Source organism: Tinamus guttatus, unplaced genomic scaffold (assembly GCF_059628265.1).
Source record: "Tinamus guttatus ecotype Peru unplaced genomic scaffold, ASM5962826v1 Tinamus_guttatus_pri_ptg000197l, whole genome shotgun sequence".
NCBI classification, from domain to species: domain Eukaryota; kingdom Metazoa; phylum Chordata; class Aves; order Tinamiformes; family Tinamidae; genus Tinamus; species Tinamus guttatus.
The window spans coordinates 3,074,404-3,091,185 of record NW_028288731.1 but is presented as its reverse complement, the minus strand read 5'-3'; the positions used below and the strand labels follow the sequence as shown (position 1 = coordinate 3,091,185).

The 16,782-nt window shown below is 41.5% G+C and overlaps 1 protein-coding gene across 1 annotated transcript in view; it reads left to right on the top strand.

Annotated features, from left to right (window-relative positions):
* PIKFYVE (phosphoinositide kinase, FYVE-type zinc finger containing) overlaps window positions 1-16,782 on the top strand; it is a 55,485-nt gene that overhangs the window by 20,165 nt on the left and 18,538 nt on the right. Inside the window, exons 10-20 of the mRNA XM_010220397.2 lie at window positions 434-581; window positions 1,076-1,243; window positions 6,762-6,824; window positions 8,569-8,698; window positions 9,051-9,231; window positions 10,456-10,530; window positions 11,193-11,300; window positions 12,315-12,455; window positions 12,650-12,776; window positions 13,589-14,775; window positions 16,012-16,112. Coding sequence (XP_010218699.2) covers window positions 434-581; window positions 1,076-1,243; window positions 6,762-6,824; window positions 8,569-8,698; window positions 9,051-9,231; window positions 10,456-10,530; window positions 11,193-11,300; window positions 12,315-12,455; window positions 12,650-12,776; window positions 13,589-14,775; window positions 16,012-16,112 — 2,429 coding nt within the window. The remainder of the gene's footprint in view (window positions 1-433; window positions 582-1,075; window positions 1,244-6,761; window positions 6,825-8,568; window positions 8,699-9,050; window positions 9,232-10,455; window positions 10,531-11,192; window positions 11,301-12,314; window positions 12,456-12,649; window positions 12,777-13,588; window positions 14,776-16,011; window positions 16,113-16,782) is intronic.

Genomic DNA, 16,782 nt, shown 5'->3' with positions numbered 1-16,782 from the left:
GTTGCTGTATTTGGTCGGTCATAGAATTGTTCCTGTGACTTAGAGTTAGCCTCCACCAGGAGCTGTGCATGCACAAGAATGTGTCATCACTTTTGGTGTGGGGGTGATGAGCATTCAAAACAACAGTGGTCACAGGGGTATCTAGGGGTGATCATAGAAAACGTGTAGCAGAAAGAAATTGTCCTTTAGCGTCACTTGCATGGGAGTGTGGAGGAGGCAGAGACTAAGAAGTGTGGGAAGTGTCAAGAAATACTTGTTTCCTGTTCCAAAGAGTTCCTATTTCATGCTGGTGGGGGGGCGACTGTATGACTAACCTTGCTCAGCCCATTGAGTGTGTCTTGATTTTTGAAATGTCTGATCTGTATGTGTTGCAGGCAACATGATATTCAGCAGAGCTGACTTCAACGTTTTTTTTCTCTTCCTTGTGTAACAGAGCACGGAGTTCTCAGAAACCCCCTCTCCAGACAGCGACTCTGTGAACTCTGTAGAAGGGCACTCTGAGCCATCCTGGTTCAAAGACATCAAGTTTGATGACAGTGACACAGAGCAGATTGCTGATGAAGGAGAAGATAATTTGGCCAGTGAGTTTTAGCCTGAGTCTTGTTTTCATTCTGCCTTCTTCATGCTATCTTCAACCCTGCAGAACATAGTAGTATAACTGTGTCTTGCTTCGCTTGTGTTTGTGCGTGTGAGTGCATGGGGCTGTTAATATCAAAGCAAGCTATAACCTACCTAGTCCTCGTGTTTCTCTTGATAACTGTGGTATCCTGTATTTAGTGGAGCTGATAAAACTTCTTACGTCTGCTGGAGAAGCCTGTAAATTATCTGCTTCTCTTTCTCAGGCAGACTGCTGCCTGATTTGGGCCCCATAACAAAGCACTAAAGAATGTCTACCCAGTATGTCAGTATGCACACATCAAGATTAAATTAGCTGTATTCCTGATGAGCTTATTCCTGTAGTATTGCACATGGGGCTTCATGTGTTAAAGACAATTTTTCTCCTCTCTGGTACCCTCACGATGTCCATTTGAACTCCTCTCCTCCCTGTATCTTCCCCCTTACCCACCACTAAAAGACTCCGCCAGCCCTAGCAAGCGCACTTCAGTCAGCAGCTTCCAGTCCACAATGGACAGTGATTCAGCCGCCTCCATCAGCCTGAACGTGGAGCTGGACAACGTGAACTTCCATATCAAGAAGCACTCCAAGTACCCACATGTGCCCCCTCACCCTGCCGACCAAAAAGGTATGAGGTAGTCACCAGCTGGAGTTCCACATGATGGAGAGCCGGTCCCTAATGTCACCAGCTTATTTGGATGCTACTTCTGTAGTGTCTTAGAGGGGGAAATACAGTATTTAGTTGCACTCACCTGCACTTTTAACAAGTCACTTCTGAGGAGGCTCAGTAGACCTATTGAAACCACCTTCCCTGCAGAGTGGGTAACTTCCCCTGTGACTTTCTCTTGGAAGCAAGCTGTCCTGCTGCCCATGCATAAGTGGGGCAGATGGACATGTACAGTTCATGGCTCATTGGAGTGGAAAAAATAGTCCATGCATCAGCCAGTCTAAGGTATTCGTCTCTCCAGGTTGAGAGTAAGCTGGAACACCAAGCAGAAAACTGAACAAAATTAACTGGAACTCTGAGCTGATCACTGACGCTACTGTAACAAGCTTATATTTAACAAGAGAATAACCTTACTGATCAGCAGTAAGGCTTAAGTTAATCCTTATGTATGACTTTTTATTTTTTCTTCAGAAGAGACCCTCCATTTAAAAGACAAATAGGAATAAATCAAATAGTGTTGCAGACCTCTTTAGAAGGCTTTTTTTTTTTCTAAAGGGATGCTGTATTGACAGGTTCTAAATAGAAGCAACATCCCTATGAAAAGATAATGTGCTCCCCCTGTTGACAGTTCTGTTCTGTAAATAGCACAAAAGCTGACTGAAACCAGAGCTTGCCACTAGCTTGGGTCTAGTAACCTGTAGTTGCTTTACATGTTAGAAGCTATTGATGGTCTCTGCTCTGCTCCCTTACCTACAGTTGCAGCAACTCTGTAGATTTTTATCTGTAGATTTCTGCTTCTATGGAGTTTTAGTTTTACTATGGTCTTTTTTCCATCCCCCTTTCTTTCTCACCTTCTACCTCAGTATTTGCAGCTGTAAATGATGATCCACTCTTAATTAATTAGAACTCCCTCTAATGAATTCATTTTTGTTGTGAAGTCAGACAGACTTCTTCTCTTGTTGGATCAATATCCTGGACTATTTTTATATTTTAACACAGATTGCGTTCTTGGAAACTGTGAAAGGGTGAGTAAAGTTTGGGAAAAAAGTATAAGGGACGAGAACTGTTCACAGCTGATTGCAGAGTGCCTTAGGCATAAGCAGCTGAGTGAGACAAGTTAGAAGGGGCATTTATCCATGTCCATTGCAGTCACCTTTTGCCATTTGCTAAAAATCTAGAACGACAAGAAAATATTGGTGCTTATCTTTCCCTAAGAGAGGAGCAGGATTGTGATGTGGGATGAGAACAGATAAGTGAAAAGGGAGAGAAGCTGTCAGAAATACTGAGACCAGTTCATTAGGGATTCCTGTGTCAATTTGCAGCTCACTTATAATCAAATTAAAAAGTACTACATCTGCAGGGAAAGAAGGGTGTAGAGAAGGAGAATATATCAAGGGATATATTTCCTATTAGAAAGGAGAGATGTTGGAGTAGATCACCTGGGCCTTATTCCAGGTTTGCTGTAGTATCCTGCAAATTAACAGCTGTAGCAGGGGTAGCTGGCAGGGTATGCTGCCCATAAAGCAGGCTGTAGGCGGGTTGGCTGTGGCCAGTGCTAAGGCTTTGCAGGATGATAATTCTGTTTGAAGACATATCTCGGTCTTTATTGTCTTACACGAAAAACATTACATGATGAAGGGGAAATATAAGAGAGCCTGCCTCTCTCAGAAATTTTTAACCAAATCAAAGCGTTTTATAGCTAGAACGGAAGCTCTTGTAAGAAAGATTTTGATGATTGAGAGTTCAGAGAAGACCAGCAGAAAAGGTAAGTGGTGAGGGGGCTTAAAGCTTTACTTGAGTTTTGAGCTATATAAACCGGCAGCACTCAGCTGTCTTCTGTGATTTCCTGCTAAATGCTGCTTGTTATTGTCCCTGAAATGTGTGGTCTGTGAACCAGGTTAGGAGTGCAATTCATACCAGAAAACTGTGAGATACTCCTTTCAGAGACTAGCTTTGCCTTGAGCTAAATGTATCAGTAATATGATCAGAATGGTGGAGTGTGAGTCATTAAACCACATTGTGGACCAGTAAATATTATTCTGTCATTTACAGAAAAAATTGCAGATTTTTATTGTCTACAGATACATAGGACTTGCTATGTATCCTTTTTTTGGCTTTCTGGCACAAGAATCTCTAGAGAAAAGTCCTAACCAGGGAACAAGCAGTTAAAATGAAAGCCAAAGTCTTCAGCAGAAGGAAACATTTATTTGAAAGGGTGAGACTAAAGTTTTTTAGGTGTCTAGAGGTTTGTTGCATGAAGCCTTCAAAAATGGTGGCGGAGAGTCCTAGGGATACACTACAGTACCTAGAGTGCAGAAATGGATGACTTAAAACTTTGCTCCAGAAACTATGAAAATCTGAGTTCAGCCCTAGGCTTTCAGCATGGCTCATCTTGGCTGTGTTCTACAAAAAAAAATCTTCCAGGATGTTACCAACATCACAGTGATGCTGATCAGACAGCTGAGATAGGCTAGTTAGTTCTATATAAAAAGGTTTATAGTTACTTTATACGATCTGAAGAGAAACCAGAGTATAAGGTCAGGTCAGAGCACTTCAGTTATTTGGTGACTCTGATTCTGTAGCTGTCAGGGATGTGTAATTTCCTTGTGTTCATTATGGACTCTTTAGCTGGGCTTGGTTTCTTCAGAATTGTCTGCTTGGAGACTAGTTTATGATGACTTCATTTGCCTTGAAATAAGGAAGCAAAACTGAACATGACACCCACCTTTTCAGGGTAGTAACTCAGTTTCTGCACAGCTGTAAATCATAATCCTTGGGGAAGCCCAAGAAGACAAAGCAACAGAGCTAGAAGTGCAGGTCAGCTGTGTAGTCTGTAAGTGGTTAGGGGGTTTCTTCAAATGATTAAGGGCTGTGCAATTTCCACCAGTCACTGAGGTCAGCTGCTTAGAAGCAATAGCCTGTGATGTGCCAGCTGTGATTTAGAAGATCTAGTGGCAGAACTTCTTGATGTCCAGGGCGGAGTAATGTTTGGGGATTTTCATGGAGTTTTAGTGACTCCAAGTTAACTGGCTTGTAGTGTTTTTTACAAATGAGTATAGCAGCATGCTCATAGTAGCATTTAAGCACAATAGTACTTTGCTTGTAGTGTGAATCAACATGGGAAACCAAGCAAGTTTACTTCTGGCACTTAATTCTGGGAAAGAGGTGAATGCTTAAGTAGCTAGAGCAGTTTGTTTTAAAAGTGACTTTTATATGCTGTTTTTAAAAAGATGCTGTATCAGTATGGAAAGCTGTGTTTCCTAAGTGTCCTTGCAGCCAAGCATCCTTGATCCTGGGAGCAAAGTGTTTTGGGTAGTTAGACTTTGGTGTCCCCTAGCTGTGCCAGGGAAGGAGCAGAGGAGATCAGAATAGCACGACAGAGTTCCTCAGCACTGCTGCTTGCCAAGGCAGCCCACACAACTGCTGGGAGCCACCACCTTGTGCCTTTTTTTGTTCAGGCTTCAGTGTGTATCTGTGGGTGGTGCTGTGGAAGGAAGGCTGTGTGCACTCGTGCTTAGCTTCTGTATCTACAGGGAAGACTGTGGTTTGTGGCCTGACCACTTTGGTGCTTAGTCAGGGTAAGGCAAAAGATGTTCAAAAACTCTAGCTGCTAGTTTCCAGCATATTGCATGTTCTGTGGTGTGGGAGTTTTTGTTTTGTTTGAGCTACTGGGAGGACATGTGAGTCAAGGGGTATAAAATCTAACTGCTGTTAGACAAAGATACAAAATATGCGACAAGAATGTCGTCCTTTTTCTAATACTTTCCGTGGTGTGATACATGTAGTGATGGCATGAGGTAACAAATGCGATTTAGCTGTTTTTTCTGACAGTCTCAAGCTTGCACCTTACGGGTGTGTTACCTGTCCACTCTAGGAGGAGGTACAGGTTTCTTACCAAGCAGAATTTACATTCTGCTAATAACTAAGCAGATTCAGGACATGAAGTTGTATTAAAGAAAAATTATCTTGGTTTGCAGTGGTCCTCTGTTTCTTTATCCAAAGCGAGCTCAAGGTTAGGTTTGAGCTAATGATAGCTCCTGCCTTGGCCCTTTTAGTCAGGTTATGTCAGATCTAGTTTGAATGTGCTCACGCTAGGAGCTTATGTCCTGAAGCTGTTACAAGCTGGAAAGGAACTGGGCTGCTAATATGCATGTCCATGTGTAGATGGAGCCCAACAGGGCTTTCTTTGGCTACTTTGTAGGACTGTGGGTGAAGGCTGAAGGTGAGCAGGTCTTCATCGAGCAGTAGGTTCCTGGTAATGCTAGACGGCGCCTCAGCAAGAAGCGCAAGGAAGCAGTATGTACCATTGGGCTGTAAGAGAGGCTGCAGCTTCTTTTTCTGTCTCCACTTGTGGTACCCAGAGCATCTGTTGAGTATCCAATTTCAAACCAAATAATTGTAGACAAGCTCATACTTCAAAAATAGTGGTGTATAAGGGGTCTTTTGTGTGCTGCTCTTCAGAGCCTTGTGATTGCTCGTGCCCATCATCTTTCTATTGCTTTCTGGTGTCTGAAAGCTGCCTGGCTTTGCTTTCTGTTTGTGCCAGTAGGCCTGGTCCTTTCCCAAGAAAGGTTATAAAAGTTGGATTCTGGACTTTGGATTCTCTTATGTCATGAAGCTGGACTACTGCTTTTGTTTTTCCATTGTAAAACCATTTTTTTTGTGGAAGCTGGTTAAAACCAGCTAAAGATATAAATGCTAATGACCTCTAGAGTGAAAAAGCTCTTTCTAGCCACTTAACCTGCATGAAAGATCACTGTGGTATTTTTATGGTAATTTAGTAAGCTAAACAAATGTAGAAGAAGTGGCAACATCCATATCTTCATCCTATTTCCCCTACATACACTGATACGTAGCTCTTAGCTCCTTCTGTTGCTGGGAGCCCACCTCTGGCAGCCTGGATTCCTCCAAACCCCTCATGCTGTTTGTGCTTTTTGTAGCTTTCTTGAAAGATGGGCTGCCTTTCTTTCCATCACTGTGTAAGCCAAATTGTGGGACTGGTCTGAGAGTCCACCTAAGTGTTTCTGGCGTTATGTGGCAGCAAAATGGCTCCTGAAGCTCCATTTTTGGGTCAGAATGAAGAGGTCATTCCCTGTCTGGATGTTCACATAGCACCTACTCACAGCTTTACACGTTTGTATTCAGGTCTAGAAAAATGAAGTGTGTGTCAACTGGAAAAGCAGACTCAGTGCTAGTTCACTCTGTGCTCATGTCTATTTTTTTGTTAGTTTAATTTCTTAGCAGTAGTAGGGATAATTCTGTTGTCCTTCTAAAACTGCTCAGATCGAACAAGAATGAGAAGATATTCTTGTCTTGACCACTCATCAAGCTGTTGCTAAATTAATGACTAAACATCTAGATGAGTAATGCTGCTGCTTATGGTGTGGGCGTGTCCATCATATAATTATACGTCTAAGCCAGTGTAACCTGCCATTTTTTTTCCTGTCTCCACCTACCTCCCTCTTCTCTTTTCTTTCAGAGTACTTGAATCCTGACAACGGAGGGCAGCAGATGTTCTCTATTAGTGATGCTTTTATTAAAGGTAAGGGGAACTTTCAAATGTCGCTGTTGTGTGGTTTAGTATAATGATCAAAACTCATTAATACTCCTTTAATAAATAATTGGCCCTCTGAAGAGGTTTACTTGATTGTAAACCTAAAGTTTATGTGAATAAATTTGTATATAAACCTCTAAGGTTTTCAAGCCGTCTAATGGCTTCTTGGATTTCTTAATTTAAAAGCACTCAAGGAAAGTCTACAGTAAATAAAGTAAAACCTAAGTGGCAAGATTTAGTATTTTTCTTCATAATTTCCCCACCCACAAGTTCATACTCTAATTTCTGTACAAGGAAACAAATATCTGATATGGTTGATTGCACTTCCACTGAGTAGCTCAAAACTTCATCTCTTAAATCTTTCCTGTCACTGCCACCGCTACTACTGAAATGAGAGGCCACTGGTCTCACTTTAGAGCTTAAACCATGTGCTTGCCAGTATCATGGCCAGTACTTGTGGACTATTTTCCCCATTTGATGCTATGATTCTGTGTGTGTGGGGGGGATTGTTTGTTTATTTGTTTATTTATTTTTCTTAAAATAGGCTCATAAAAAGAGGAAATAAGCAGGGGGAAAACCCAGGAACTACAGCCAGAGAAATCTTTAGTTAAATTGTCTAAATTGATGCTTGATCTATAACTGATTTTGCAGAAGAGAGGGGGGGGGGGGAAAAAAAAGTGTCTTTTTCCTCCACCTTCCTTATTATTTCCTACTTATCTTGGCTTTGCATTTCTTCAAAACATTTTCAGAAGACTGTAAATAAGACTTTTTTTAAGTAAATAAATAAAACTTAGCCCAAGGAAAACCAGCTACTCTCTTGGCTGTATTCATACAGGCCGGTATTTTTACTGAAGTCAAGTCTGATAGACCAGTATTAATGGTCTATAATCTTGTAGTAGAGTAGTAAACGTTTCTGTCTGGACAACTGGGATATGGTATTATTAAGTCTATGGACTATTTTGGAGAATAAAGGAGGCTTACTGAAGTTACTTGGGTTGACTGAAAAATGAATCATCCGTGTCTATTGTGGGGCAGGGGTCGGATGGAGGAGAAATAAAGTATCCTTATGAGGAGAAATAGATGTGCTGTTGATAAGAGTATACCTAACAATTGCACTTTCAGCATATACTAATGATCCAGGTAAGTTGTTTAGCCAAAACTTGGCTTTAAAATTAAGTTGAAGAATTAAAAATGGTGATTATTAAGAACAGAGCAACTTTTCCCTGCTTTTAAGAAGCTTTATTGTTATTATTATTTTTAAGATGTTAAAAAGTTAAAGGTTTTTTGACTATAATTTTCCTTGTGCTGTGGCTTAAACTAAATTCCTGACTATTTCTAATGCTATTTTTATGTAGTTATCTTTAAAGCAGCAGGTTTTTGTGAATGAAATTAGGGCCTTTCACCAGTCTTCTAAACACAAAAGGCATTATGTGTTATGATTATACAAGTTATTTTGAATTTGCTGCTTATTTATAGCTGGCTATTACTGAATTTGCCAAGGCAAGTGAGAAAACAAGCTATTTGCTATATCCTGGCAATATAAGAGTTCACTTTTCCGTTGAACACTTACCATTACTGTACTTGATATTGTTTGTAGCTGTCTAGCTCAAATAGGCATTTTAGGAAGCTTAGACTGATGTCTCAGCAAAGTCTTCTCTTTTGAAGTAGCCTTTCCAAAAGACACACGTGTTCAACTCTGCCGTTATGAACAAGGTTGTTTTGTCTCTTACAGAGTCATTGTTCAACAGAAGAGTGGAGGAGAAGTCCAAAGAACTCCTTTTCACGCCGCTAGGCTGGCACCACAGCAATCTGGATCTGCTGAGGGAGGAGAATGGGGAGAAACAAGCCATGGAAAGGCTGCTGTAAGAAACATATAGAAAAATGTGAATATATTGAGGAATAACTTGTGAAGCCCTGCTGTTCCACGAACTCCGTAGGAATTGAACTTCAGGGCACAATATAAGGGACTAATATGCATTAAGAAAAAGATTCTAACCAGTATCTTTTTTTTTTTTTTTTTTCCTCCTTTATTATTGCCTTCCTCCTCTAAGTAGGAGGACAAAAGTTGAGTGCAGAACATCCTAGACAGCTATTACTTCAGATGATTTACTGCACTGTAAATGTTAAGAAATGAATTTCTGAAAGGTAACTTCAGCTTATCACTGCTTTGTATTTTCCTTACTACACACTTAATCACTTCACTGTTTCTTATAGCTCTGCTAATCACAACCATATGATGGCACTGCTTCAGCAGCTTCTGTACAATGAGTCCCTGTCGCTGTCCTGGAGGGACATCATTGTACCTGTGGTCTGCCAGGTGGTTCAGACTGTGCGGCCTGATGTCAAAAACAGAGATGATGACATGGATATCCGCCAATTTGTCCACATCAAAAAAGTAAGTTTCAGAATGGATGTAGGGAAACAGGAGTACCCTTCGTTTGAAGGAAAGGTTCCTTCCCCTCACCTGCAGCATATTGAGTGGTTTAATTCAAAAACACCTTTCTTTTGATTGAAGTGGAGTTGTGGAGGGAAAAAAGGAACTTTGCATCTTCTGTGTAAGATGCTTTTATGCTCTGAACCATCGTCTTCCAGGCTATAAGCTGCACAAGGTAGCAAAGAGCAACACCTTTGTAATGGTTTTATTCTGGTTTTGGCTTCTGCTCATTCTGTGCTTGGATTGGAGAGATGTTGAGCACTAGAATGGGAGCTTGCAGGACTCTGTAGCAATATCTTGTTGTGTAGCTACACGTTATGGAGGGTTTAAGTCCTGTACAAAGCACAGGACTTTTCCTACAGAGGAAAGTTTAATTCTTATCAGATGTGCATCCAGTCCTGCCGGATAGCCCAGTGATGACACTGCTGAATGGCAAGGCTGGAGTTTTGGCTTCGAAAGTTTCTTCTGTGAGGCTAACATGACAGTAACCTTCAGGGAGCCTTTGGGCCTGAAAACCACAGTCGCCTCCTCGGCAGGAGCTCCTCTCAGGAGACCTCTCTTATTTTCTCAGCCATGGAGATCCTTATATTTCTGGTGGTGATTTGGCATCTATTCAGACGACATCAGTTGTTGCTGAAGCCTTCTGAAACATAGATTCAAAGAGAGATTTATAACTGGATGCCCTTCATAGATGTTTTCATAACACTGTGATAACAAACATTCCTTGAAACATGATATTTAGAGACCCATTTTGTTTATTGTTCTTGTGCTTGGCTATGATTATAGACACACTAATTGGTGTTCAACAGTAGGCAGGGGGTGATTTCCATATACTCTTGTTTGTTGGTGGAAATGGCACATACAGAGGTGTATATTCCTTTTGGCCTGTAGAACTTGGGTTCCCTTATCTTACAGTACCTGCCCAATCTAAAGAATGGTGCATCTTTCAGGAGGGGCCTGAAAATCCAGCAACTTTAATGTTTGGTCTTGTGTTGTTGTCCTTAGTCTGCAAGACTATAATAGAAAAGAACTGTCTATGCACCATGACAGTATCTGATCTCTCATCTACTAGTTGAAGGTGTAGTTGAAGTCTGCACATGTGCTGCATTAAGTGTTTTGTGTACTCCATTTAGAAGTTATGGAAATGTATGACAACCCTAAAAGTGTTCAACTTTGTCCTGTTAGATCCCTGGCGGGAAGAAGTTTGATTCCATGGTGGTGAATGGATTTGTTTGCACCAAGAACGTTGCACACAAAAAGGTAACACACGCATGATGACTGGCTGCTGGCTCTAGTGCATGCTGAGGGCAGAAGCGTGCTGTGGCTTCCTTGCCTTCTGGGTTGTGAAGGTTCCACTCTAGAGGTGTGTGGGTTTTTGTTAGTCTGCTGAGGCCTTGAACTGGGATGGCTTTTAAATGTGAGCATACTGTGTGTTTCTATCCAAAGCTTTTCTTTTGCCTAAAGATTCTAATGAGGAAAACAAAAAAAAACTCTCTATTTTCCCTATGCGTGTTAAGTAAACAACACTTTCACCTCAATTGTCATCCTGAATGATGACAACTATAATTATCCCAAGAATTAGCCAGAAAGACCTCTTGTAATCCTAACTTATGGCAGTATAGTAAAATGAGCTTTTAACAGGAGGTCAGGATGGAGACCCTGGAGTGCATCAAGATTTCAAGGTTCCGGATGGTGACTGTGAAAACCTCCAGTGGTGTGCTCCTGTGGGACAGTTGTTGTCCTGTAACACAGGGAAAATCCTAGAGGTGGCTGTAACATGCTAAGGGGGAAAGAACACATGAGGAGAATAGCTCCAACTTTGCTGGTTTAAGTGTGGTAGAATACCTACCCTTCCCTGCCCTGTATTGTTTTTTCTTCCCTTCTGGATGTATCTTCTGTTCTAACTATTTTATCTTTCCCAGATGAACTCCTGCATAAAAAATCCCAAAATTCTTCTGCTGAAGTGCTCAATTGAATACCTCTATCGAGAAGAAACAAAGTTTACCTGCATAGATCCTATAGTACTTCAGGTCAGATCATTCTTCCAGTTTTGTTTAATTGCCTGTGGCCTATTAATTCAAACAAAACTGTGATCACTGCTTCCAGTTATGCAAGGTGTACCTGAGTTGGTGGGATTGCACAGGAAAAAGAGAAACTTCTGTTGTAGCAGTTGGCAGTTTCCTTAGCTGTATAAGTGGGAGTTAGTCTGTGCCCACGTTACTTCTTATTGGGCTTGAAAAAGTGGACAACACCCAAGCTAGTGAAGTGGTGAACTGCAGAACGTTCCCTTGGAACAAGTGCTTTGCCCTTGTGAGCAGGGAGATGCCATGGGTGTGAAAACAGATGGATCTTTTCTCTTTAGCACCCTGTGTGCGCCTCTGAGGATCAGTCTTCAGGGCTAGGCCAGAATTAATGTTGTGTGGGTGTTTGCTGTCCATATGACCTTGAGCCATGAAGTCTGATACTATATTTGCCTGTTTCCTTAAAATGCATCTGAGGCTGCCTCCATTTGGTACCTAATGGACCAGATTGCAGGAGAAAGAGCATTAGGAATATTACCCCTTCCAAGTGAGTGTTTTTTTTTTTTTTTTTTTTTTTTTTTTTTTTTTCAGTAAAGGTTTAAGCTGAGACCTTTTTCTTTTTATGAACAGGGTAGAAGTATCTACTCTGTTCACTGTGATCATTTCACTGTCTGCTTTGGAACATGTTTATAGCTATTTTTGTATCTCTATTAAAGCCCTATGGGATGGGAAACACTACAGAAGCACTAGTTCAGCTGAGCAGGTCAGCTTTTAGTAAAAGCTTTGTCTTGGCTGTACTGATGTGAAGGTTTGTCCTAAGGTCTTGACAAACTGCTGTTAAACTGAATGTTGTTGCATCTGGAGGAGGGGAGAAAGGTGCACAGTAGGTAACTGATGATGCTTTCGGTGTAGCTGTTTTCCTTTATCAGAACAATCTGTATTGAAATGAGAGAGAAAAATGTTTCAGTCTTTTCTCCAAGACAGGCTTGTAGTATTACTGCCATGCTTTGTTCCTGTCCGCAGGAAAGGGAGTTCTTGAAGAATTACGTTCAGCGAATAGTTGATGTCAGGCCTAATTTGGTTCTCGTTGAGAAGACTGTGTCCCGCATTGCCCAGGACATGCTGCTAGAGCATGGTATCACTCTGGTCATCAACGTCAAGCCGGTGAGCCTCCTTCAAAAACTTGTCTTTGTTTTTCTTCTAACAAAACCTGGAGCTGCTTTTCTAATACTCTATTAAATTTAATTAAATTATTTTTAAAATGACACTTTTTTTTTTAAGAGCAAGTTAGTGGTGCTAGTGTAGCTCTCAGATTCTCTTTGCCCTTTAGATTCTTATTGCCTTTCTCTCTTTCACAGCAAGTGTTAGACCGGGTAAGTCGAATGACCCAGGGAGACTTAGTGATGTCAATGGATCAATTGTTGACCAAACCACGTTTGGGAACCTGTCATAAATTTTACATGCAAGTGTTCCAGTTGCCCAGTGGTGAGTAAAGATTAATGTGTCCTAGCTTGTTTACCTGAGAGAATAAATGTCTTGCTCATCTTAAATAGATAGGAGCTGTAGGGTCCCTTGGGCGATCATTCTTTAGCTCAACTTCGTGTTCAAAAGAGGAAGGGCCCTCTTGAGGTTGCTCAGGGTCTTGTCTAATCAAGTTTTGGAATTCTTGCATGATGGAGATTTCACAGCCTCTCTAAGCACCTGTTGAGTTGCTTAAGGATATTCACCATACAGAGTTTTTCAACATGTCCATTCAAATTACCCTGTTGCAATTTGTGCCCACTGCCTCTTGCCTTTTCACTGTGCACCTTGGGAAATTGGGCTCTTTCCTCTCTAACCTGCTTTAGACGGTGGAAATCTGCAAAGGAAGGAGCAAGAGATACTCCCTGGCACTACTACACAAACACTGATTACAATTCTTTTGTCGGAAAAGCAGTCTCTGCCTTTTTCTGCCCCGTCTGGCTTTGAAACTGCCTTTAAAAAGCTCGTAAAGCCTTTACTGTTAAGGCTGAGTAAATGTCCTTGGGTGGATAATTGTTCTTTTGCTTTGCTACTTCTCATCCCATCCCTCACTCTGCAATGACCTTTGAATACATTGACCTCTTTTACAAAACAGGCCAAGTTTACAGCCAAGGCTTGTTTTGTTAGCAAAAGTTATTTCAGTATAGTGGTGTGAATTTCTATAAATGGATTGTGCCTTATTGCTCCATTATAGGCTTTTTGGTGTGAGATGTTTAAGAGCAGGTTAATTGTAGTGGTCATTCCTACACTTCTGTCTTGTTTGTTTTTTTTCCTAGATCAAACAAAAACTCTGATGTTCTTTGAAGGGTGTCCCCAGCATCTGGGTTGCACTATCAAGTTGTGCGGGGCTGGAGAGTATGAGCTGGCCCGTGTGAAGGAGATCCTGATTTTCATGGTCTGTGTGGCTTATCATTCCCAGCTGGAAATCTCTTTCCTTATGGATGAGTTTGCCATGCCCCCTACTCTAACCAAAAATGCCTCATTTCACTCCCTTATTGAGGAGCAAGGAGATGAAAATGAACATCAGAACCTCTTCAATGGAGACGACTTCAGCACAGCAATGAGAGACATGGAAATCTCTTCGGACAAGCTTCCTGTCATCTCTGAGTCAGTGTCCTCTGATGAGGTCAACTTCATTGAACAAAGAGGTGTATTTGAGAGAGGTGACCAAGAGAGAAGTCAGCAAGAAACAGTGTGCTTAAAACAGCAAGAGCACCACAAAGTAGAGTCACCATTTCCTGTGTTCAACTCTGTACCTCCTGCAATACCCGAAACATCCCTGCTGCCCCTCCATGGCATGGACCAGCACTTGGTTACTCTGGATAGCCAACCACTAGAGCCTCTGCAACAGGGAGATGAGCTGCAGGAGTCCAAGAGTCAGATGAGAGTCTTCAGAGACCCGCTCCAGGATGATACTGGCCTCTATGTCACAGAAGTAGTAGCTTCTTCTGAGGATCGTCTCAAGACTTATTCTGCAGCATTTAAGCAGGAGTTAAAAGATGTTATTCTCTGCATTTCTCCTGTTATGATGTTCCGTGAGCCATTTCTTTTGACAGAAAAAGGCATGAGATGTCCTGCCAGGGAATACTTCCCTGAGCAGGTTTATTGGTCTCCTCTCCTCAATAAGGAGTACAAGGAGTTGGAGGGCAGAAGGAAGAAACAATTATTGCGGGATCTCTCGGGACTGCAAGGGATGAATGGGAGTATCCAAGCCAAAGCTATCCAAATTTTGCCTTCCCATGAGTTGGTTAATGCCAGAATAGCTGAGCATCTGGGCGATAGTCAGAGCTTAGCCAGGATGCTCGCTGATTATCGGGCCAGAGGAGGGAGAATAACGCAGAAAAACGCAGATCCCTTTGCCCAAAGTAAGGATACCTCCAGTGTCCCTGCTGGAAAAACTGGATGCAGAATTGAAGAGGATGAGAAAGGACTTGCCCAGAGTGAATCTTCATGGTCTAATAAGGTAAGATTTAAGCTATACTATAGAAAGTGCAAGTTTTTTTTTTTTTTTTTGGCATTGCAGAAGGCCTAGTAATTTGTTTTAAATCTGTGAAACTGGAAATAGAACCTTTAAATGGTGATATCCTGGAAAGTGCACAAAATCCCCTCAAAATCATGCATTAGTAAGCTGTCTGTTCAGTTCAGCTGTATGACTAGTCCCTGAAAACATTTACATGGAGGAGGAGAAAGTGTTTTCATTTTTGAATTTGGACTTTCCTGCTGTTTAAAATGGTGACTTCTGAAGGTGTTGTATTTGCGTCGTGGGGAGGCGTAGCGTAATGAAATGGCATATAGGTACAGGCTGTCATTGCACTGAGTATTTGATTATTTATCTTGAGTGATGTGGAGAAGTGCAGATGTGCATGCAAAAAAAAAAAAAAAAAAAGCTCCTTAGAAATTTCAAAACAAGGCCAGGTGTATTTGTAATCAAAAGTATTTAAAGGTAGGAGACTGTGTGCCCCAAAAGCAGCTAACATTTTTAAAGAAAAAGATCTTGGAACTTTCTTGCAGTGGGAACTATGCAGGAAAAGACCACGAACAGGGAAAATAGAACTGGTCTTTAGCAATAGTCAAGCATTTTGAACCCTGAGCCTCTATGTTCATGATCAGTAGTCACTTTTTAGTCAGCACTTAAAATGACCTGAAAATTCATATGGCTTCACAGGCCATATGAGTTGTAAGAGGAACCATTGCTCTGAATCAGACTGGTCAATACTGTTAACACTTACTGAGTGACTCAAGAAAAGTGTTTGCAAATGTTACAAATGTTATAGTTCTGTGGGGTGTAGAAGAGGAGACAGTCCCACTCCAGCATCTGTTCACAGAGCGGGCCAGGCAGTTGCAGAGTCTGCGTTCTGTAGCCTGGAAGAGTAATAAAGGGTGTGTGTGTGGTGGTGTTTTTTTTTTTTTTTTTTTTTTTTTCTCCTCTCTCAAGTTCAGTCCTCCTTAACTTTCTTTCTGACATAATATTCATGCGTAAGCCTCACTTAGAACAGCATGACTAATATGTCCAAAACAGTTCTTAGCTTTTACATAAGGTATAGCTCTACCTAAAGCTGTAGGAGAATGTAAGGTTAGTCTGTCAGAAAGAAACAAGCAGGGATTTGCCCTTAAATACAACTGAAAGAATTTTATTTTGCCAGGAGTTGTGATATATGGAAGTGTCTGCCACCAATGAGTGAATTTTTCTCTCCATCAGGTGGACTGCCTGAGTCCAATAAACCATCAGAGGCTCTGCGTTCTCTTCAGTAGCTCTTCTGCCCAGTCCAGCAATGCTCCAAGTGCCTGTGTTAGCCCTTGGTATGAAAACTGTTTTTCTACAGCTTATATAATTGTTTAGTGTGTTATTTATTTTAAGCTCCCTTCCAGTGAACTGTTGCTGCAAGAATTTTCCTGTCTGATCCAGTGGGTCAGAGTATATCCCTGAGTCTTTGCAGTCCTTGAGGCACAACTGGAAGCCCTGCCTAGCACTGGATGCTTCAGTTGCGCCTTTGCCTGCAGAGTAATGTGTGTGGGGAGAGCACACAGAGGAATGTCCAAGCCCTAAGTTAAGACTTGAGAGGGAATTTTGGAAAGAATATGTCTAGACTGTATTTTGAGAGTGGCATTTGAATAAACAGCTGTGTCCTTTTCATGTTAAAGGCAGCGGCATTAAAAGCTTTAGCTGTATGTCTAACTTGGAGGCTGTAATTAGTTGACAGTAATCTGTGGATGGGTCCCAGTCTTTCTTCATCTGGCTCACATGAAAATCAAGAGGGGAAAAGTCTGCACAAAGCTGAGGAATGAGCCAAAGGTGGTGAAAAACCATTAAAAAGCAGCAATAAAATTAAAGGTACTAGTCAGAAAAGTCTGAATTGATGCCTTCAAGTACAGCTTAAGTGGCTTGCTCACCTCAGATTCTGAGAATTGAAAAATTGCTACTAAAGTTTTCCTATGAGGAGGTGGGGGTGAGAGTCTGTAAGCAGTTTCA